The following is a 24,896-nucleotide window of genomic DNA, read 5'->3' as shown; positions in this document are numbered from 1 at the left end:
TACATATTGTATATAGATGGCTAAATATATGCGTAAAAAATAAAATAATTTATTTTATATTGATAGTATGTTTGAAACATATATATGCATATATGTATATATAACATAAAAAATAAAACAATGATTATATAACATTAAAATTTTTAAGAAAAAATTTTGTTTTTTAAATTGATTATAATATATACTTAATGCATATTGAATAAATTTGAGTATTGATAATTTGTCAAAAAATTTAAGAGATTTTTTTTATACATTTACTGACCATTTATTATTAAAAAAAACTGTCCATTAAATTTGTTGCTTCTTAAAAATTGGAGCATGTTTGTGATAAGAAGTTAATGAATTGAATGATGTGTTAATAAGATCGGTTGTTAAGTAAGCTTACCAGTTATGAGCGTCAGGGCGCAGAGGCAAGCGAATGCCGATATGTCGATTTCTATGGAATGAAGGCTGCAGCTGAAGTCCAGGATGGCGTGCAGCCAATCTCCGAGCGACCGTTGGCACTGCTGCTTGTTCAGCACGATGCCGTTGCAGAAGGTCATCTTGGTGTCGTCCATCTTGGTGCGGTAGGCTAGGCGCAAGACGAACAGTTCCAAAGACGCAGATTGGAAAAGCAGCTCTTGATCTTCTTGGCACAGCTCCAAAAATCCTGGCAGTTTATCTGCAAACTGCTTTATAACATCCACAGAAGTCGTCAGCAGACTGTAGAACTGCTGGATCTTATCAGCCTCGGATATCGGCGGCTCCATGTGGCTAGGATCTCTGTAGTGGGAATAATCCAGGCTAGATATGTCCGGAGAAGTGTCGACGTGCGCTCGCACTAAAGCGGTGATCAAAGATGTCGGCGGGCTCGGGGGTGATTCTTGCGGAGATTTTGGTTTGGAGGGTAGTCTTCCTCTTCTGCCTTTCAAGGAGTCGGTGCGTACTACTTCTTTTACCATTCCGACGGCTAGGCATTTTTGGAATCTGCAGAACTGACATCGGTTCCGCCGCCTCTTGTCTACCGGGCAAGCTTTATCGGCGAGGCATACGTATTTGGAGCCTTTTTGTACAGTCCTCTTGAAGAATCCTTTACATCCTTCGCACGTTCTGACGCCGTAATGCTGACACGCGGCTGTATCGCCGCAAACGGCGCATAGTTGAGAGGGAGATGGCGGCGCCGGAACTGGACCTCCGCCTGGAGAGCTGGAAGCTGAGCTGGATGCTGAAGGAGGTGGACCAGGTGGTCGAAGTCTCGGACTTTCGCTAGAACTCGCCGATTCTGACCGCTGAAGAGGAAGTGAAGCTCGCCTCTGCCTTGGGCTGAGACTGGAACTACCAAGCATCTCAGCACCGCTCGGGAAAGGAGGCAGCGAGTAAGTGTCTTGTGGGTGCACGGCTGGGGCTGCCGGCACGGGCTCATATCCGCCGGGACTGCAAGGCTGAGCGCCTATGTAGTAACCAGCCGGCGAATAATGCTGCTGAGGGTGAAAGTCATAGTTCATGTGCGCCGGAACGTGTCCGTGCGCGGGGTGGTGGTAGGACGCAGGACCCACGTTATAGCAGTCCTCGTCCATCTTGATTCCGAAGCTCGCCGCCAGCTCTGGGCGGGTATACCTTACGGAATACGTTTCTTCGAAGCTCGGTAAAACAGAGGGTGGAGACGCGGGAGCTCTTAGGCCCGGACTCAGCGAGGGTATAGCGCTGTTGGTGTCCTGATGGCTGAACTCGACGTCAGGAAACGGATCTAAACCTTCGTGCAAAACACTCGAAGCGTCGTCACCGTACGGCAAAGAGAGCAAATCTGCAAATGTAGACCCAAATGAAGTCTGAAACAATAAAAAGCCAAAGATTAGTTTATAATTATAAGATTATATATTAAATAATATTATGATCGGCATAGAACCGCGTACATTGAATCAATCTGTATAATTCAATAGGACTTGTAGGGTAAACAGAACCGCCCTCCTATATCGTAGAGGCGGAGCCACGCAGGCGCTCTACTTTCCCCTAATTTAATTATTCAGACGATTCGCCGATATAGCGTAGGGTTGCACGGCGTAAAAATGGAGACTTTTATATGAAAAAAATAAAATAAAATAAATTTAGTATTTTGAAGTTTGTTAGGATAGAGGAAAATAAATCCACGAAGAAGAAAAAACAAACACGAAAATTAATTAGCAGTGCCAATAAAATCTTACACTATAAAAATGAAAACATAAAAAAAACAAAATTGTCCCAATTTATGATAGAAAATATTGGGTAAATAAAAAATCAAGTATATGTATATAAAAGTTCATAATTAAGTTTTATGATATTTTTACTTGATGCTATTGTTGACACAAAAACTGTCGAAGTTTTATTGAAATTTTAATCAAACTTAAAAATAAACATTATAAATAGCCTGATCCGCCAAAATGCGAGTTGAACAAAATTCTTGAAATATAAGATTTTATTCTTATTTATAAAAGATATAACAGTTTTTGAAAACACAATAACTATCATAGTTTAAATTACGTCGCCATAAAAAAAATAGACCGTATATGTTCATTATATAGCTTGATCCGCCATCTTGTTTCAAAATGGCGGCTATTCAAAAAAAGTAAAAAAATCGTATCTCCGATTAAATTTCTTAGAGATCAAAAATGTTTTATAATAAAAATAAAAATTGTATAACAATTAAAATATAGCGTTTTTATAAAAATAAATTTATAACGTATATAAAATTTTTCGAGTTTTACCGTAGTTTTAATCAGATCTTTATAAAACAATTTTGAAAAATGAACCTTCTAAATATCTCGGTTAAGTTCTTATAAACTCTTCTGATTAGCCATTTTACTTATGATTTGATAATTTAAATATAATAAACATATTTTTTTTATTAATTTATTAAAATTTTAATCAAGCGTAACTGAAAAATGAACTTTATAAATAGCCTGATCCGCCATTTTATAATATTTTAAAATGGGAGTTGATAAAAAAAATCGGTTTTAATAATTGTAATAAAAGATTTTCTTCTTATTTATATAATATATAAAAGTATTTGAAGACACAATAATTGTCCTAGTTTCAATTATGTCACCACGAAACGTTATTAAGCCTGATCCGCCACCTTGTTTTAAAATGATGGCTATTAAGCAAACTAAAAAATTTGTAGCTTCAATAATAAAATTTTTAGAGATCTAAAATATTTTATAATAAAAATAAAAATTGTATAATAATTAAAACATCTCAGCTGAGTTTGTTATTCGGATTGTTTTAAAATGGCATCTATTTAAAAATTAAAAATTTTGCTCAATAGGAGGGCACTTCTCAGAATTCAAATATTCACGTCACAAGCAATAAAAATTGCAACTCTGTTGTTAATAAATCATATAAGGTTTGAAGTGTTTTATATCATATTTATTAATTATAAAAAATATTTAATCTATGATTAGAAAAATAATATATTATAAAAATGTTATATATCAATTTTTATGAAATAATTGATAAAAATACCTTATACACAGAAATCTACCTGAATCTGTTTTTAAATTTTTTATTTTATTAACAGCGTATCAAATCAAGCAATTTCATTTCTTTATATATTTCTGATTAAAAATAAAAATAAATAAAACGGTCACATGAGTCTTTAATTCTGATTGAAATAATAAGGAAAGTTGAAGCAGATTGTTATATACAATAATTGATTTTTTTATTGCTATTTTTGTTTGATGATAAAGAATGAAGGTTATTAACCAAAAATATATGCTTACAAATCTTATAGTAAAATACAAGTAATGATTAGATGTATTAAATATGTTGAGGATCAGAAGAAAACCATTGAATTGAAAATGGTACATGGAGAGTATGGTATAGATAAGTTATATTCATATAATATAAACTCCAAATATTATCTTTCTTTAATCAATTTATTTATAATCGAATCGTTTCTATAAAAATATCTTACTGGATAATAATTAGAGCTAGAGAAGTTAAGGATAAAAGGAAAACGATTGAAATAAAAACAGTACAAAAGTAAGTTTTACTCAGAAAAGTTTTGTCTTTGTTTTGTTTTGTTCAACTTACATTTTAATATTTTTTTTCATTTATAATCCAATCGTTTCTATTAAAATCTATTAAAAGAATACAAGTAATGATTAGAAATAGAGATGTTGAGGATAAAAGAAAAACCATTGAATTGAGAACAGTACAATAAAAAAATGTAAAGAATCAAGTGTTATTATTATTTTGTTCATATAAACTTCTGATGTTCTATTCATAATCAACTTATATTTTAGTAAGATCTATATTTATAATTAAATCGTTTTTATAAATATATAATTATAGAACAAAATTAGTGATTAGAGCTAGAGATGTTGCGGACAAAACTAATAAATTAAGTATAAAAATAAAATTGTAATTAAGTCTTATTATTAGTTTGTTTATCTAAATTCCTGGTGGTTTCTTTCCGTAATGAATTTATATATTTATAATAAAATCTTTGGTATTACCTATATTTTTTTAGTAATTAGGCACTTTTTCTTAGCTCAGTATTTTGCGTTTTGGCAAAACTTTAGCCATGGATATATCCGTTTTCGCTCTTATGCCCCTCAATTGGTGCCCATTATGTAGAATCGCATGGCTCGATAAACAAACCGCTCCATGGGGAGAGGCGAATAATAAAAAATAATATTAATTTGACGAAGCAGGTTTATGGCGTCACGGTTAGCGACTCCCCCGGGGGAGCTTCCGTTTAAATGTCAACGTCGGGGAGGCGCCGATGGAGGACTACTGTTGAACGGGTGAGGAAACACTGACGTTCGAATGGTGGTGGGACTAGAACTGTTCCTCCCACCAATCGATTTCGACTACCAAACGAAGGCTCGATCGAATTGTGGTATAAATTTTTTAACACCGGCTTACGTTTTCATGTCACGAATAGGGTTACTTTATATTTTTGTATGGGTCACATAAGTGGTTTTCATATTATGATGTCTATAAAAGTAATTGTATATTTATAATCACTTTAAAAATCAGTATACCTATGCAATTAGCAGTTAACATAACGACATGGATCTTCATCTTCTTCTAAACGATTTTATGCAACCCTTATTTTGGTCCTTTGATTAAAAATTATGTGGTATTTATAGAGTAAACTTAACTACTGCTACTATTATTATACTATGTTAATCAAACTCACATCTAGGCTTCTTTTAAAATCACTTAATTACACAATATTACATAAGTGTTACTTCACCATCATATTTGCGATATCTAGCAAATTTGTCACGTCTCTTTCGCATTAATGCATATCATTACGCACTGAAAGCTCGTATATTATAAACTAAACGTATAAATCTTTGAGAAGCCATTACATATCCGCGGGCGTAAATTAAACGCGCGAAATAAATCCATTAGCCACTGACAAAAACGGAGATAAGCGTCTCGTTGCAATATTTCGACGTCTTTAAGGCAGCCAGGGGTAGTCAACGTTAATAAATAACGAAAATTGCTATAAATCATACCAGAGAGACGTTAATTGGGATGGAGCAGCTTTGCGGAGATTTTTATCTCGATTCAGCGTTTCTACATCTGGGGGGCGATTAAAGGGTTGATTGTGTATGGATCCTTTTGTGCGCATGTGTGAATAGATGTCAGTTTTTTTGATGAAAGATAAAGCAATTGAATGATTTAAAAATATGTCGCACTTCTATTGAAACGAGTGTTAATGTATTTGTATTGTACTGTATATTATTTTTTAAATAATATTTATACCATTAAATTGCGAATTTCATAATAAAAATATTAATTAAATCACAAAGGTTTAACTTTGTAACGTTTTAAATTCATCCATTATTTCAAAACGTTAAACGAAAAATTTAATTAGGATAAAATGCATTTGTATCAAAATATATTTTATTAAATTTGATATATGTACTAAATGTTTTGATTTCAACAAATCATGTATTAATAATTAAACCCCATAATCGCACGCCTTGCGCTCGAAATCTTACACTCACTTTTTTGTTAAGAGTAAAATTTCGTAACGATTCATTATTTTATTTTTACTGTCTTTTAACTTTGGACATTAATGTACTATATAAAAACCATGATAAAATAGAAAGCACATAAAATGAAAGAAGAAAGAACCAGATAAGTGCTAATATCAGGCATCGCGTTTCGTACATTTTAAAATATTATTATTAGCTTTTTATTTAAGCATATTATCAACAAATATTTACGAAATAAGTGCTTTATTTCATACGCAGACATCAACAACTATTGGTTTCATTAAAAAAAAGACATTTACAATACAAAATTTTAACTATATTAAATAGATTCGTAGCGTTGATTAAGTTAGGATTTTGCCAATTTCCTTAAAATAATTAAAAGTTAATATATTTTCTAGCTAGTTTGTAGTTCTACAAATAATATAATAAAAAACGAGAATAATTTTTCAAAGGGCTGCAAAATTTTAAGTATTATAAATTAAATTACTTTATAAAAAATATAGTATGTTTATCTATAAACTTGTACTACTGCTTATTTTTGAAAAACATAAACTGTTATTATTGCTACTTAAAAATAATTGTGATGTTTTTCTCATAAACTGATTTTTTTTAATACAGACGATTAATTTACAAACAGTATCTAAAATTAAAATATTTTAATAATGAATATATGAAAGATTAACTATTTGCAAATATTTTTAAGTGAAATTATCTTACCTATTTCTAAGCGGGGTATATTTAAACCCCAAATATGCATTGCTTAATATTTAAATATCTCAATGATATGAAAAAAATGAGCTAGTTTTATATTACCTTTTATTTTAATAATACTACCCCTCGGTCCTCGATCACATTTTTGAGGTTAAGAAGGTACGGAAGTTTATATCATATTGTATTAAAATATATATTTAATGAATACTTATTTGCACAATAAAAATATTTTGTTAATTGGACTAATCAACTAAAATTTTATTTAGCGATTAGTAGAATTATTTTGCTGTTACATTTATCTTGATGATTGAAAATAGTAGTTTAAATTTATTAATTTTTTATGGTATTACTAAAATATTATTTAATTTAAGTTAAGACATTAATGTACATACATACATTTAAAACTAGAATAGCAAAAAAATCTCTAAATATGAATACTAGTAAAATACAGAAAAAATAGATAAAGGTTTAAATATATAATAAGCTATTTAAAAAATCTATATTTGTCAATAAATAAATTTATATTATAATTAAGCTTTAAATTAAAATTTATTATACGAGCTAAATTTTTTTTTTTTTTTTTATTATAATTAAATATATTTCTTTTGCTTACGTGTATTATTATATACACCATTCATACAAAGAGATACGATTTACAGAGTAGAAAATTGAACGGAGAATGTTTTATTTTAAAATATGCGCGTCCGGAAGCGTAAGCGGCTTATAACAATTATTTATTATTATATATATTATGTGTGTATATGGCGAATGAGTTTATTAAAATTAGCATTTTAAGTTAATGAATGAACTTTATTTGTGTACTCTTTCTGAAGAATCACATTTAGATCTATGTGCGTAGTTATAAATTTTTTTTTTTATTAAAAAATTCTGAAATTAACTTATTTGCATTCAATTATTAAAAAATATATTAAAAAAAACACATTTTTTTATATTTATCACTTAAAAAATTTAATCTGGATAAAATGCATTTGTATCAAAATAAATTTTAATAACTTAACACTGACGTTAAGCATCTAATCATCCGTCATTAAAACTACTTAGTATCATCTCTGTTTTTTTAACATTTTCCGGAACATACATGTATAAGCAAATATTGGTTTTAAAACATCATATAATTTCAATACCAAAGTTATTTATAATTACACTTTTAGTTAAATAGTTTTAATGCTATTTATATTGTCTAGATTACTTATGTTCGGCAATCAATATGTTACATATATTATATATAAGAATTTATTTATTATAATTAAAAAAATACTTTCATCAATGATTTATAAAATTAATAGCTTATAGATTCTCGGTTATATATTTAGACGCTGCAAACTTTAGTTTCATAACCTATATTTTATTAATTAATACCCTTATGTAATATTAGGGTATTTTAAAGCTTTAAGAGTAGCAATTGTAAAACAATATAATGCTGATTAAAAATTTCATTGATCCGATTTTGACAGTGACAGTGACGATGACTAGACCCATGCGTTTAGTTTGTCCTTAATCTCAAATATTTCGCAACATGCCTAATATAATCATGGTGTTTGATTTACCTGTGTTTGCAGAAGCAGCATACTTGTGTTTCCTGAGGGCTGAGGACCAGTCGCAGCGCGCTGAGGGCGAAGCGCCGTGCAGGGCTCAGGCTCTGTCGGCTCGCCCCTTTCCACCGAGGGCGGCGGCTGAGCAGGACCTGAAACAATCCGCAAATTAGCACAACGACATTTCTTCAACGATCACACGCAATGGTGTGGCCCATTTCATGTAATAATTCGAGCAAAATTCCAAAGTTCACGAAAGCTCTAAAGGGCAAGTGGGGGACGATACATAATTTCAGCTGCATGATTCTCGCATAATTCTTTTAATTAAAAATAAATAAATTCACCGTTTAATAAAAGCTAATGAATATCAACGGATTATTTGTGAAATTACGCACTAAAACAAATATCACTTATTTATTATATTAAAAAAGCACACACACTAACTAATGATACTATACATTCATACCGATGTTAGCACAGTAATATCTATTATATTTCATCCGAATCTCGATGTTGATTTTAGTTGTTTATTTGTTCGCGTATCTAATGTTGTCAGTGGCGATGCTCAAACGATAGTGATTGCACATGCAAAAGAGATGCTCTGTTTTATAACACCACCCTAAATAGGTGTTTATAGCTTATATTGTGTATTCATAAAGCTAAATTAAATTTGCGCCTAGTCGCCAAAAGGTAGTATATGCCGAAGCTTTTAAATATAAAAAAATAGGGGTTGATATCGCTGAGCTTATGCGAGGGGCGTTTAAGCTATTTTATTAGTGAAAGGCAAAAGCGGCGATACATAAAATGGGATAGGGGTAGGGGTAAATCTCAAGGGAGGCTATGAAATCAGTGGTATTTGCAACCCTCCATAATAGTCATAGTCATTATGAATTATGTGTGTCGATGTGATGCTACAGAGAAATATAGCTTTGCATGCATCGATCAGGGAGGCGAAACAATTTTCACGACGACAAAGTAAAATGATAATATTGTATTTACACATGTGCTATTTACAATTAAATGGTCATTAGTAACATATCTATGTTTAAAATTTGCAAATTATCTCATAGTTGTAATATTAACTGCTTATATTATGAAGATTCTGCACCTGTCTGTTGAATGTCATCAAGATTAGCATTTCATTATACAATAATAATATTTTATTATCCTGCAGAAATAAAGACATAAGAATGTCTCATAAATAACAATAAAAATATTATTATTGCGCTTTCTAATTTAATAAACGAAAATGTGTTCGACGCCTGTATCAGATTATAGAACCGTTTTGTTATACCGCGCTTTTGTACAGTTGATATTGTTTGCCTTATAGCCCGGAACGACTAGAAGCACCTAATTTTCTTTAGGTGTATATATATATATATCTATTTTATATACTACATTATAGTACACGGTGTACAAAAGATATATTATTTTTAGTTAAGTTATTAAATGATGCATAATCATCATTATTTATTATATTACATAAATGGCATAAAATTGTAATTAAAAAATATAACAAGCATTCGCTTGTATGATTGCGTGAAGAATGTTAATTTTTTCCACGGATACTAACCGCAGGAATTTTCCTCATGAATAATAATGTCCAAAGAAATAAAAAGGGATGTAACACCTTACTCACCCTTTGGCATTTTCCTTTCTTTATCATACCATCGCAGGTTGTTCTACATTTTCATTCTCAAAGGCGTGTTTTTAAAATGCATATAATTAAACGGTCAAAGGGAAGCATCTGTCTGGGCGTTTAATCGCTACTAGAACTTTTCCAAGGATATCAAGAATTTTCAGCATGTGCTCGAAAGCATCATAATAATTATCGATATAAACACATGCCTAATTGCACTACTGCTTCACATTCTATATATAGCGCGATGCATTTTTAAAGAGACGAGAAAAAATTCAATCGATCGTTGAGATTTTTTAATTATCGACAATGAGTTAAGATCGGACCTTGGGGCGGTACAATGTGAAATTGGGATTTTTGAGACTGGAAAAAGTGGACCTCCTCCTGCAATCGCATCGTAAAATTTAAGAGCTACCTGTTTTCCCTTTGACGTTTCGACTTTCGAGCAAAACGATCTGGTAGGTCTTAAGAACTTGATTGTATCGCATTTTTTCCAATTAAACATATATTATATGTGCAATAAATAATAATTTGTTTTCGATTCTCAATAATCTGATATACTTTATAAATCAGATAAATGCGATCAGTTGTATTAAAATAATCGAGTCTCTCAGAATAATACTGAACTCTTTAATATATAAAAATAGTCAAGTACCGTTTCATAATTTAATAAAAGATATTTAATATTAAAGATCAAATACTTGTTTATTTTTTTGGCACTTGCGCAAGATTAGATTTATTTTATTTATAAATATTTTTTGTGTATCATTGCCTGCGGAAGGCCTTCATAATGTACGGCATTTCAGCTTTTTTTCAATAGATTGTAATGATTTAATAGAATCGCGATAGTCCTTAGAATTCATCGAGCCATTAAATAATCTGCGAATAATTTATTTTACAAAAAAAATATAAAAAAACCTTTTAGGATTATTGAAAAAAAATATATAGCCTTAAATCGTTCTGCATTCTACCGATTCTCATGCGTAATTTATTCTTATCGTAGCGAGTTCTTAGATCACCAAAGCAAAGATAAAACCGCCGGCCGGTTAGAGTAATAGAAAATCGCAAAAATTTGGTCATTCAAATACTTTCCATTTTCCGAAAAAGTATACATATTTTCAAACATCTGGCACTAACACCTTCAGAAAGATTTCTTATCTGAGTGTCTTAGAAATTTGTAAAAAAAATTTTGGTCATTCCCAGATCACTATTAAAACCTTTCATGAAGTATGCATATTAAGCATGAATAAACATATAAAGCAGTGTTTGTAAACCTTTTAAAAATATTCGTATAAATTTAATTTTATATAATAAAAATGCTTTATGAAATATGAGAATTCTCAATTTGAGATTTTTCCCGAAAAAAAAAAACTACATATAACATATTTCAGAATAGGGCGAAAGTTGGCTAGTCAGTGGTCGTTTTTTTTAATATTTTGATTTCATTAAAATTCATAGTAATTCATTTCAAATTCAAGGAATAGAATTCAAGTCAAAAGCAATACTTTTATAATAATATTACGACTATTAATAAGTGAGAATCTATTAAAGTATATCTAAACCGAATTTTGACTAATGGAAGAGCGCAAAAAACAATTATTCCTTCTCAGAAGTTAAAAATCCACGTCAAAAGCAATAAAATCGTGCCGTCGCCATCGCAGCGGGAACGAGCAGTTCCCGCTGCAACGATGCCGACACAATTTTATTGCTTTTGACGTGAATTTTTGACTTCTAAGAAGTAATAATTTCTGTGTTATTTTAATCCATGTAAGAGGTCTTTTAAGGCAATAGTATTTGTCTATCATGCTGAATACCTTGTAGTCGTTGATTGTGTTTATCCAGTACTACTGCATTAGTCTAAATTTAATTAAAAGTCTTATATACTTGAAATTAAAAGCTATTAAATCTAAATGATTATGTATCATATACGTATATATTATGTAAAATATAAAAAAATTATAATATAGTTCCCTTCATATTTTTTTTAGCAAATCACCTTTCTATGCAGATCAATTTATTATGTAAGATCCTTCACAATGTTTTCTGTCTATATTTAACTCAAAGAGGAATTATTCATAAGCTGTGAAATTCTAAGCACACCTACAGGTTGTTAAAATATAATAAAAAGTTACTGAATTGTTGAAATATATAGATTTCTACGACAACGTGCCAATAAACAAAAATATTGCAAAAGTTGTGCATAAAATTACTATAAAAATTCACACATCTATAGATAATTTATTGCGACAATTTTTATATGCATCTATACATTAAATATGAGGACGAAATATTGTCATCAGCGAGGCTAACAACTTATCGAATTTATGTCTGACCACATTTCCTTCATGGACCGGTCTGACTGATAGTTTAATGCTTCTTTCTTACAACAATAAAAACATTCGAAATTATATTCGCTGTCTGTTTTTGGTTAAGTTTCGTTATCTACATTCCTAGTATGGAAACTGTCTCGCAGGAAGCGAAAGACAGGTGACTCGCGAGATGGATATCCGATGGGGAAGCATAGGTCAAATGGCCAAGCAACGACTTCTCCTCCTCTGTGGTCTTCTCCTATAATGGTCGACGACAGAAACCCACCTTGACTATAATTGTCTTCAGCACCCGGCTATTAAGAATTCTTCTCGGCTAATTGGGTTTTGTTTGCACGCGACTGATTATCGAATTACGTATATATTTGTCTCTGTGACATATTTTACATTGTAAAAACACTGCGGTTTACCATATCGTTTGGGAAATGGAAACTTAAAAAGTTAAGGAAATATTATATTGACATCAGATCATATAAATATAAATTTATATATCATAGATGTTAGATTATTGAATAATGGAAAGTCAAATAAAATTGACATTTATCACGTTCTTGGTATATATGACATAATTGACACATAATCTCAATAAGGAAAAATGGCTCTCACTATTGCTCTATCGCGCTGCTATTAAAAAAATGCATTACAATATCGAATAAAATAAATAAATAATTGATTATATTTATTTTACTTTGAACTTCTGTAAAATCCGTATAAAAATATTTTAACAAAAATGAAATGATTTTAAAATTAATATGTACATACCTAAAGTATTTATTATTTATTTATTAAGAAGGACATTTCAGAGCTACTTTTAAATGTGCCACTATATTAAATTATTTATATAAATTAGCATAATATATATAAACGTATCGAATTGTGATTATTTTCCAATATCATTTAAGCAATTTTAGATAACTTTTAAATGTGATATTTAGCATACATATACAATTAGGGTTGATTTTAGTTAATCAACAGAGAGATCAAAATTAGCAAATGATCTTTAGAAATTGTATTTCAAATATTTTATTATTTATAAATAATAAAGATGCGCATATTTAGAATATTTAATAACCTAAGTGGATCATTTTTGGTCTACTATTTAATGAGTGGAATTATTTTGGCTCATTTTAAAGTATCATTAAAATAGTATTTTACTATTAAATGCGTAATTTATTATTGATATGAATTAAAATAATATTCGGTAAATAAAAAAAGAATTAAGGCACATTATTAAAAATATAATAATTAAGAAACAGATAAAAATATGATATGATATTTATATTTTATCAGATATATTCAACTTTTTATTAGATATCTCATTAGCATACATATACAATCAAGTCTAATTTTAGTTAAGCACCAGTGTCATTAAATTAAGCTACTGATCAATAGAAATTGTATATAGATTTTTTAAATATTCAGAAATGATAGAGATACAGACATTTAAAATATTTTATAACCTACTTAATTTATTTATAAGTGGTTTATTTTTGGGCTATTTTTTAAGTGGAATTATTTCCTCATTAAGTATCATAGAAACAATTTCAGGTGACTTTTAAATGCGCCATTTATTCTTAACATTGAATATTGAATACAATACAAACAATTTACTTAAAAAAAATAATGTTTTAACTGTTTAACTGACCAGTTACATAACGAGAGTTGTTGAAATCTTAAGCGCGACGTTTAATAACCTTATTTAATGATTAAATTGGGCGCGTGCGTAAAATCGTTTAAGTTTATAGATGTCACCTGGCATCAGGTCTGTCACGTTCCAGGCTTATCACCTGGTGATGAGAACAAATGTTCAATATTGAACCAGTAGGTATAATATACAGTAAGGTGCTGCTGTTAAAGCGCTGAAAATAACCTGTTCGCTGCCGATCGGCCGTGACGCAACGAAGATAACTATCATAATCGTTTCATCTGTCCGTATAATGGTCACCCTGTAATGACATGACACTACCAGGTAGGCTGCGGATACAATTTGGATAAGTTTTCAGTCGATCGCATCTAGATAAAGACATTAAAAGGACCATTGATTGCAACGATAATGAGAAAAAAGTAACATATGAATATATTTAACAATATAAATATTTAAAAAAATATTATAATATCATCTGCGGATAAATTTCCTTAATCTCTTGAAAGCAATTAAAGTAAACTAGCTGTCGGTACCTCACTGTCGTGAGGTACCGAAGCTAGCGAGTGTGCGAATACCCAAATTGTAATAACTGCATATGACATATTTTTTGATTATTGTTTTGATCTGTATATGATATAAAATTTTTGCTTACGTCTACAACATTTTTAACTGAAAGTCTGATCACACGAAACATATTCGCCACCTTATTGATCTTATCGCATAATGCGACTCTGCGCGTTACGCGCTAGTAATGGCAATCTATGAATGAATAAAAAAACGTCACGTTTCCCATTAGAACAGCAAATAAAACGCACAATGGAATTCGCGACCGATAAAGCCGCATTGTTGACTAATTGAAAGCTGTGCGCAGACATTCAATCGTACACATTCAACATTGTGACACGACAGCGGCGAGTGCGAAAACGCATTTATCGGCGACACTTTGCTTATTTATGCGTCGGCGTATTCCATATACCACTCGAGATAAGGCTCGCATTATTGTTTATTGTAATATAATTAATTACAATGCCCGACTACCGTAAGATGGGATAAAACGGCGACCGGTGCGGTGCGGTTGTTAGCGTTGATAATAATTGGATGCAGTCGGATCAAGACAGGTGCTGTCTTTGCAATTCCCTCAACCTACGAACGTATGAAATTGGCGAATTGCAATTATTCGAAACTATGCTGCTGCTGCATAGTTAATTGCAACTGCGAGAACAACAACAAGAAAAAAATTGGACACGAGTCGCAATGTGTATCGGTCGCCGCCGGTTGCCATATATTGCTGGCGCAGCTCTAAAATTATGCTTGTTTTTTTTATTGGTAATCGCATATCGGGCAATTAAAATTATTTTTGTGTCTTATTTAATATGGATATGAATATGAACAAGCTTATTATATAATTTAAAATTAGGAGAGTTACAGAGAATAAACCACGAAAAATTCTGTTGCATTTTTTTCTAAAATATGAATTAATACCTATCTATATAATTGCTTCTTAAACGTAAAAAAAATATTCAAAATTAGAATATGTTAATAATACAAGTTTCTAAGTTTCAACATTTCTACAAATTATAGTGCTAAATAAATAAAATATATAAATTTATAAAGCATTACTTAAATTTTGCCTACTAACATTTTTTTCACGAAAGGTTTGCCACTTGAACAATAAGTCAAAAACTGTATGTTTTATATTTATTTAATTAAAATAAAAATCACTGTGTACTTATTTAAGCTCCAATTATTTTATTTGCAATTTTGCACAATTAACCGATCAGAATGCCACATTTCTATTTTTTAGAATTTTAATCTTTAATCTAGTCGTTTTAGAATATAGTATTTTTTGTTATCTAAATAAAATACTGTTGTGTTTCGAACTCAAAGAGTTCTTAAATCTGTGGTCACCAATCTGATTAGTATTGCCTACTAGTGGGCGATTCAAGCTTTTATGACGGGCGATGGGTGTTTTTGTCCGGGGTTACAAATTTTGTTTTCCCATCATAAAAATAGTAGTACATTAAAAAAATAAAATATTTAAGTATTTTATTGATAGTACATATTATTTATTTGTTATATTATTTACTGTATGACTCTAAAATATCAGTAATTTTACTAAAATAGTAATTTAAAAATATATGTAAATAAAATAATATAGTACAAATATCTATGTAGAAATAAAAATATGAATTTATCATTAGATAGGCGTTAACCTAATGCGTGACAACGAAGTCAACACAATCAACAACCATGAAGTAAGTAGTGAGACAGCAGACTGAAATCAAAGTCTGTAAATAAGTGACATATATTTTATTTTTATGAACTATTATTACAGCTCAATAAATCAATAAATGTCACCATGCACGATCTAGCTCAATTTTATTTTAATTATGCATCACTGAGAGAAAAAAAATCTAGGAAAACATAATCTGTGATGATTGATCGAAATTATAATTAAATATGAAACAGTGATTCCGATCTTTTAGACACGATATACATTTAAAAAATCTGTATTGGATTAAATCCAGGTGTTTCATGTATTGGTCACTGATTTATAACACTGCTCTTTAACATATAATATAAACGCGCATGTTCTTTTTTTGGAATCCAAAGCAATCAAATACATTGTTGCAATGAAACGACGTATTATTTAATTTATAAACGCATGTGGGCTTTGTTATATTAAATCTAGAGTTTATTGATTTCGAGTGATATCAACGAGCGGTAGTGCAGTAAGATTTTTTTTAATACGACCGCTCCGCGATAGATGTCTATAGCTTCTTTCTTACTACTTCACTCCATAATTTTTATGGCGTTTCATTGAGTTGCAAAGACCGTTTATTTTTTAATAATCGTAAAGTATATTATTTTATCGCCTTCGAGTGCATTTATAGACACACGCGGGATTTCGTACCGCGTTTAAGTAATTGATTTATCGTCGCGATTAAGTTTCTGGTTTTAATCGTTGAGATCGTGGAAGCGCCTCGGAGGCTTTCATGGCTCAACACGGGTCATCGCGCGATTTATGCGAATATGGGGTCAAACTTTCACTGAGTGTATTTTTTTTCCGTACGTATACACAACAAACTGTACGTAGAAACATAGTGTGCGGCGCGGATCGAAGGCGATGATTTGTTATTATTTAAATCGTTAAAAAAAAGTGAAAGGTCGTAACGGGGGAGTCGATGTGTTTGTTCGATAAAAGCATATTGTTGTGGCGAAAAATTAATTTGATACTTTTTTATCATAGTGCACGACTTTGGTTGTTATGCAAGTAAGTTTTTTTTCGTTCCGTGTACACTTTTAAGACTTTACCCACTGATTGAGTGACAAATCACACACGTGTCGAGGTGTCATTTGTTGCGTGCATTAGAGAGGCGTTCCTCTGTCATACACGCACGGTTGGCATTGGCTTTGCATTGACAATGGGCGTTTACGACTCCCACTTTGTGGTCTGAAACTAAACCAAAACCCAGCAAATTAATGAAACGCCCCTTGAGTAGTTTTCCAATGGTGCGACTCTTAAAACTTATAAGGGAAAACACACTTGATGTTTTTAAATGACGTGACAGTAAATAATTGCAGGAAAAGTCTAGTAACGAATCATAAAACGTACATATATCGATCATGAATATATGCATAAACTAATTTTATATTGACATTATTTATAGCAAGGATTTTGCGTCATAAAAGGCTAAGTATGCACCAAGGTAACGTAAAACTGTAATTTATCGCTTATGATGTAAGCTAATTGGATTTAGTAAACATTTTTTCGTTATGAAAAACAAGTCCATTACAAATACTAGATAGAGCATATTAAAAAAGCTTAATAGGCTACTTTTAAATGCACAAAAATCTGTATAAAAAGTTAATAATTTCAAGCTATTTTTTGGACTAGATTTCTGAGTAAGATTTTTTGTCTTCAATAAAATAGATATCATAAACTTTTTTTACTATGAATATAAAATATTGTTTTATTAGTATTAGTAAATTACACGTTTATTTAGACTGTACCATAAGTTTTTTCCTATGAGATATTTTTTATAAATATTTATTTCACTAAAAGTTAATTTTAAGATAATAAGACTCTAGCTTATAATTGCGAATTTTTAAAAAGATATTAAAATAATAAAAAATATTTTTTGAGCCCTAAAATCGAACAATATTCATAAATATATATAAAGTTGTCATATCTTTGTGGCAAACATGTAGTAAATATTTTTTTAGCAGTGCATTGTATTTTTTCTTACATGCATGTTATTGGAATAAAAAGCTCAGATTTAATATATTACATTCCATACTTATAAACTAATATAAGATTTATGAGCACTATTATTATTAAAAATTGCATTTTCACACACAATCTTTGTCCTTGAATCTAAAAACGTTGATTAATTGATTGTTAACAAATAGTCAATAATCATATATTGGTTAATATTTTTGAGTAATAATATAACACCAGATTTCATGTATTTATGACACACGGGATATTATACTGATAGTCGAGTCGAAATAGGAGACAAAAAATATTAGAAAGTTTGGGGATCTATGGCATATTGCACAGCGACCCGGTTTTGCGTCCGACACGTGATGACCACCACAAGCCGAAGAAGAATGACTTTAATTATTTCGAGAGACGCTTTACGTGACCAAATTACGATGGCGTAACGTTATTATTCATAGCCGCACGTCAAGTGTGTGTCTGAGTCTTTTTTTTATATCCACCGTAAACACTGTAATCTTTTGGGATATTGTTCGGTGAAAACCGGATTAGACACCGGAGACATAATGTCGGCCATTAAACGCCCACCAACCGAGGAAAGTCTCTTCATTATGTAAAATCGTCTTCCATAGTTCTCGATTTCGTGCAGACGCCGTTATTTTGGTTGAATTTAGTTTTATGGAGCGCAGGGAAATTTGAGAACCGTTAATCTAACCATTTTCTTAAATAAAATCACGCTATTCAAATAAGTCTGAAAGACCGAAAATAATGTTAAAATAAGAACAAAAGTACAGCACGTAACGAGTGTTTGTAAAAGTAATTTATGTACGATTAAAATTTTACCATTACTGCTGTATTAATTTAAACAACCAGGGTATAAAGTAAAAGAAAATTAATTAAAATGTTATTTTCATTTATACTATTATATTTTAATTCATACTGCGAGAAAATTGAGAGTGTTTTAATACTACTTTTTATACTTGGGCCTTGGACAGCCAAGAGTATTTGTGCATTATCAATTACGACCCTTACACTGCGTGGACTAAGTCTAGGTATGACCTCCTACCTAGGCTGTCGCGAGTGACAATCGCAGTCGAGTAAACGGCGTAAAACTATTCATGAACTTTAGTACAAATAATTTATTTAGAGAGATAGATAAGAATTATTCCTACTATAAAATATATTTCTTTATAAACTAAATTTCTTTTGAGATTGCTACAGTATAAATCAGTAAAAAGGTCATTTAATAAATTATTTTTCACAATAGCAATTAAAATATACGTAATTTCGTTATATAAATAAGATATAAGTTTTTCCGTAAATTTAAAATAAATAAATAAAAATAAATTATTTCCAAATAGTGAATTACAAAAATAAACTTATTTCATAATAGTGCATTACAAAAATGTAAAAACAAGAAGAATATAACAGAATTTTTCAATTAATATACAAACATGACGCATTGGGAAAACCCGAAAAATTCAGTACGGTAAAATATCAATTAAATAAATTATTATTGCACCATAGTGCGTACCAGTATCCGGCAAATTTTGATTATGAAAAAATCCAAGTGCGCCATCGGTTATTTGGTGTTGATTTCATAGATTGCGATCAGGCTTGACGAGAGTGGAGGGAGGGGTGGGGGACAGCCGACGTAAATAACTTGGGCTTGGATATTTTTTTATAAAGTGGAAAAATGTCGAAAATTTTTTTCGAAATTCGGGCGAAATATATTTTTAAGTAAAATAAATATTTCATGAGTTTGAAAAATATGAAATGCTTTTAATAAATATTTTCTTGTTTTTATTTCCATTTATAAAGCTTTTGTTTATAAGAAAACACATTATGCGAACAGTGAATCTTTAAATAATATATTTTAGATGTCACTTACATGATTAAACGACGGGGCCCGATTTTTTTCTCAGTGGCGTTGATTGGGATTTAACACTCAATGTGCCCGACATGTTGTCTTCTAATTTAATGCATACCATAACAAACAAGGGAAAAATAATTTTGTTTTAAATAATTCATGTTTCCTTATATATGTATATGTAGGTGTATATAATTTGTGACATTAACTAAATTTTTCTAATGATTCAGATATTTTATTTTAAATTGTTACTTGTTAGTTCAAGTGTAAGAACATCTACATACATAACATATGTACATATATATCGAAAATCTATCTATAATATCAGTTATTAAATGATTAAGGCAAGGAAAAAGCCTATTATTTTTTCGCATTTTCAATTCTGGTCAAATTTACTATATGTATTTTTAAAACACTTTCCTTCCCTTCACACCTGGCCGGTATCTAGCCGGTTTATGGCCGTCAACTTATGCCAGTCATTTAGGATTAACGGCTTCACATAAGTCCTTCCACGCATTTCGCGTTAGGATTTTATTTTTGTATGTATTCTACTAATATAATTAAAATTTCGAGGTCTGTTCCTTCCGCTATTGCCTAAATACGATGAATATATTTAATAGTTTTATTACAAGATACCACAATCATTGTCAACGGTTGACAGCCATGTTTGAGTTTTACCCCCACCACACTCAGCCCGGTACCGGCGCCGGACAGTTGTAGCGAGCGCAGCCGGCAACAACCCGGCAGCCAGCGTCCGGCACGTCTGAAATGGTTAGTACTAGCCCATACAACACCACCCCCATTACACGGCGCCGGTTCGGTGCCGGTCGAATCCATCCGGCACGTGGGAAGCTACACTTCCTCATATTTTGAATATTATTTTATATTGCTAATACAATTTTAAAATCAAGAGCTGTCAAATTAGGCGCATAGGCTAAATAGTGATGCGGCGACTCGAAGTAACGAGCGCTGTGCAAATATGTGCACGTACCAAATTTCCACATTTGAAAAAAAGCCCGCCGCACACGATTCGCTTCCGAAAACATTTTTCGAATGTTTGACTTGCCGATGTCTAATGTTTGACTTGTGCTCTATCCGCCGCACAACGAAACGTGATCTTGCGCCTATGCAAATACGCAAACACAAAAGAAACGCAAACTGAGCGGCACAGACAAACAAGTCGCGGGCTACTTTTAAATGCGCAATCGAACGATTCAAACCGGATAGATCCGTCACAACAAATCGGCGCGTTTATGGCAAGCATCCGTCCTATTTGCTAAATAAATAGTTGAAATTTAAATTATTATTTAATTAAAACTAATTTGATTAATCCAATCAAACGAACTGTCATAACAATTTGTTTTGTTTACGAGCTACATTCGTTACGGCCATAACGCGACAAATGCCGACCATCCAGTTTTCACGCTGCGAATGAAACGTTCAGGCGCTTGTATACTGTAACGACGCCGGCGTTTATGATTAATTCATCGCTCTATAAACGCCGCCATTCGTCCTCTTCGCTTCCTAGCAATTCGCGCCGGTAAATAAGCCATAAATAAGCCATCGACTCTTGTCGTGGATAATTTGATCTCGTTTACGGCGTCCAGCAAAACGTATGCATGCAAATGGCGCAGCTAGCCGGCCTCGTATATCAAGACTTTGTTATGCAAAACGGAAAATTGCCGGTAAAGCGCTCGCCCTCGATCGTGTGCGACGCCTATGCCTGATAACGTCCAATTATACAATAATCGCATCTGCCAAACGAGCGCTCTTTATTATTATTAAACGATCGACTTTGCGTAATTAATCGGCGGCGATATAACCGAAGCGATAATGCCGTTTAATTGCCTCATTGAAATCGATATCACACTATCGAGATAGCGGTTTCGACGTTTGAGCGTCGGTAAAACAGTAGTCTGTAGAAATTACACGCACTAAGATAAATTTTGACGTTTGAGCATCGGTAAAGCAGTAGCATGTTGACTTTATATTAAGTTGCCTAACCTGTTGACTAATTCTAAAGTGGCGTTCTCACTATTTTTGCTTTCATGGAAAATTGTTAAACGATGAATAAAAAAATCGTAAAACATTTTATTAAAATAGCGCAGCGATTCAATCTTATTAAAAACGATGAACACTTATTTTTTTCAAACAAAAAATATCTTATTAATAATATTAAAAAAAACAAGAATTAACTGTATTCTGATATTGGGATTTATTTTTTATAAATATCAATTTTTATAAATGTCGGGTCTAGATTAGAAGCTAACAGACCAATACTTTTGAGCATTATGTAACTACTGAAAAAGGCAAGCTATCTATGGCCCTAGATGTATGTATAACTTGAGAGCGTGAAGAAAATCTAACCGTATTAGATTAAAGTTTTCTTACATAAAAAATCTTTAAGCTTAACGATTTGCGTGTCAATCCTGTCGTCACACGCGACACGGTCGTGACTCAGTACATTTTCCTGTCGCCGAAAAACAGTCTCAAAATGGGAAAATAATGATAATGAATGCGTGCATCACTTTCACTTTTTTTCTACCGACTAGTATGTATATACTATATATGTATATGTATATGATAAAATGATGCTGCATATACATATAAACGCACGAGCGATCAATTCATAATTTTAACACCGGGTCAGGGCTGTTAAATTGAGCTTTTTTTGGATTGATCGATTGAAGAGTCATTAGTGTCTTAACTGACGTGATGGATCGATCTTTGATTTTCTAATGTGGTAGATCACGGACTATGGGATCATTTGTCTCAATATGGATCGATATAAGATATACAGGATGTTTATAAAAATATGATGTATTGACTCGTATTTTAGAAAGAAATATGAGACATTGTTTCATGTTTTTATTTATTTAATTTTGTAGAAGTTGAACATATCTTAGTGTTGTGGGAGTGTGAGATTTATGCTTTATTAAAAGACGCTCGAGGCGGAAGCTCACCTTATTATTTTTTTACAACTTCTTTACACTTTATTTTTTATGTATTAATGCCTCTCAGCGTTTTCTCATAAAACATGTTTTGTGATTAAAAAAGTTACGCGGAAAGCAGGCTGATTTGTTTATCAGAAAGAAAACGCTCTAAAACTAGTTAATAATTGAAAAAAATGAGGTAAAGATATATAGTAATATGCTAATGCAATGTACAGCAAAAAAGTTAATGTAGTTGTCTAATGCCGTTAATGCTTATGTAATAACATGTCATTATTGAATAATTGAAGATGTTTAATTCTACGTTTTGTGTTCGCACATTATATAATATCCATAGTAAGATTTTCCTTGCTTTGAATAAAATTTCATAGATGCCGCTTAGATATGGTTCCTGCTGTCAAGATCCGATCTCCGTTAGATTTTATTTCGTTCCACGGACGAAAGGTTAGAACAATTGCGACATAATTGCGGGGTTAGAGCTCGGAGGCTTTAACGCAACATCGATTGATAAACGTTTGTTTGTACGAATCGGTACAATGAAGTCGTGATGCCCTTAAATCAATAAGCTCGGATGGAGCAACGGCAATCGGGTCAAATTTCGTTCTCATACACAAAACAAGGGAGAACGATAAATTTCGCTCTAATCGTTACTATCCATCTACAATTGCGCGCCTTGTAAAAATAACAATTTGCCACAATCGTTCGTGAGAATAGTCTGAAACGGCTGCAGGTGGATCGGTTGAAAGTTTAATGGATTTATTTATGCAGCGCTCTCCCCTTTAAAATAATCATTTTATTGCGTATTCTAATTATAATTGCAGCATTTCACAAGGTCTTGATTTGATTTATATATTGAATCCGTTTTTAATAGAAAATTCATAAATTACTTATTTATGAGCGATTAATCAAATAGTGCTTAATTAGAATATTTGAGCTAGCGTGATTTATTGACATGGCAACCCTGACGCTCGTTTCTCGTTTTTCTAAAAATTAAATAATAGCAGCGTACGTTATTGAGGTGATAATTTATAGTGAGTAAAAAATCGGCATAATTATTCAATCACGTTTTTTTTATTAATATAACGCAACGTTGTTAATTGAACTGACTTGATAATTAGCGGGTTGTAATGCAAACGAAACAATCGACTGGTCGGACGAGCGACGCGTTTAGACCAAATTAAAAAAATAAACGACTGTCAAAATGGTGCGACCCGATTTCGTTGCACTCGAATGCAATTGCAGAATTTATTGCAATGTCTAGGCGTGTTTGAGATATGAAAAAATCCTTGTGCCATTTTAGAGCAGTTTTTGACAGTCATGCGCGTCGACAAAAAACAAAATAGGCAGACAATGGGAAAATTCGAATGTAAACAGTTCGTGTCGGTAGAGTAGATTTCCTGATCATCGACACGCGCACTAAACGTCAAAATGACATAATGTGTAATTGTGTAAATATAACCTAAAAATGCACTTTCAGCTCAGTTTTATTAAAATAATTGAGTATTATTATTCTACATTGGGCATTTTATGTAAGTACACAGACGTATTCTTAAGTGATTTTCGTACAATATTGACAAAGAATTAATTGAAATACGATGTAGCCCGCTAGATCTGCTCTTGTCGCAAGATTCCAATCGATGTGACGCAAGACAATTCCAGGAGACTAATTAAGCTCTGGAGCTGATCAACACGAAGCCAATATGCAAATTAGACACGTTAGGCGTAGTGTAAAATTGCCGCGGAATGCTACAGGCGAACTTTGTCAATAGTTCACAGTCGTTTAGGCATAGGAGGATAAAGGATTTTAAAGCAATCAAGTACGGCTGTTTTTTCAGCGCTGACCTCAAAATTTTGAGTCATTAGCGTGCTAAATTCATTTAAATGATGAATGATGCCGTTTTCGTTAGGATCTGCGTAACGCGTTTTCGTAAGGATCTGCGTAACGCGTTTAAAATTATTGAGATCTATTAATAGTTAATAGTAGCAAATGATGTTTCTAAAGGTTT

General features: G+C 31.7%; 1 protein-coding gene across 2 annotated transcripts in view; it reads right to left on the bottom strand.

Annotated features, from left to right (window-relative positions):
• The window catches only part of Hr38 (Hormone receptor-like in 38), a 75,970-nt gene that overhangs the window by 4,907 nt on the left and 46,167 nt on the right, over positions 1 to 24,896 (bottom strand). For both annotated transcript variants that reach the window (XM_088195127.1, XM_088195129.1), the window contains exons 2-3: positions 8,252 to 8,388; positions 386 to 1,808 (exon numbers count right to left, since the gene is read on the bottom strand). In XM_088195127.1, the coding sequence (XP_088051253.1) occupies positions 386 to 1,808; positions 8,252 to 8,388 (1,560 nt within the window). The remainder of the gene's footprint in view (positions 1 to 385; positions 1,809 to 8,251; positions 8,389 to 24,896) is intronic.

Source organism: Plectrocnemia conspersa, unplaced genomic scaffold (assembly GCF_051122295.1).
Source record: "Plectrocnemia conspersa isolate PC_06_02 unplaced genomic scaffold, ASM5112229v1 ptg000010l, whole genome shotgun sequence".
Lineage (NCBI taxonomy): Eukaryota > Metazoa > Arthropoda > Insecta > Trichoptera > Polycentropodidae > Plectrocnemia > Plectrocnemia conspersa.
This window is presented reverse-complemented; position numbering and strand designations above follow the sequence as displayed.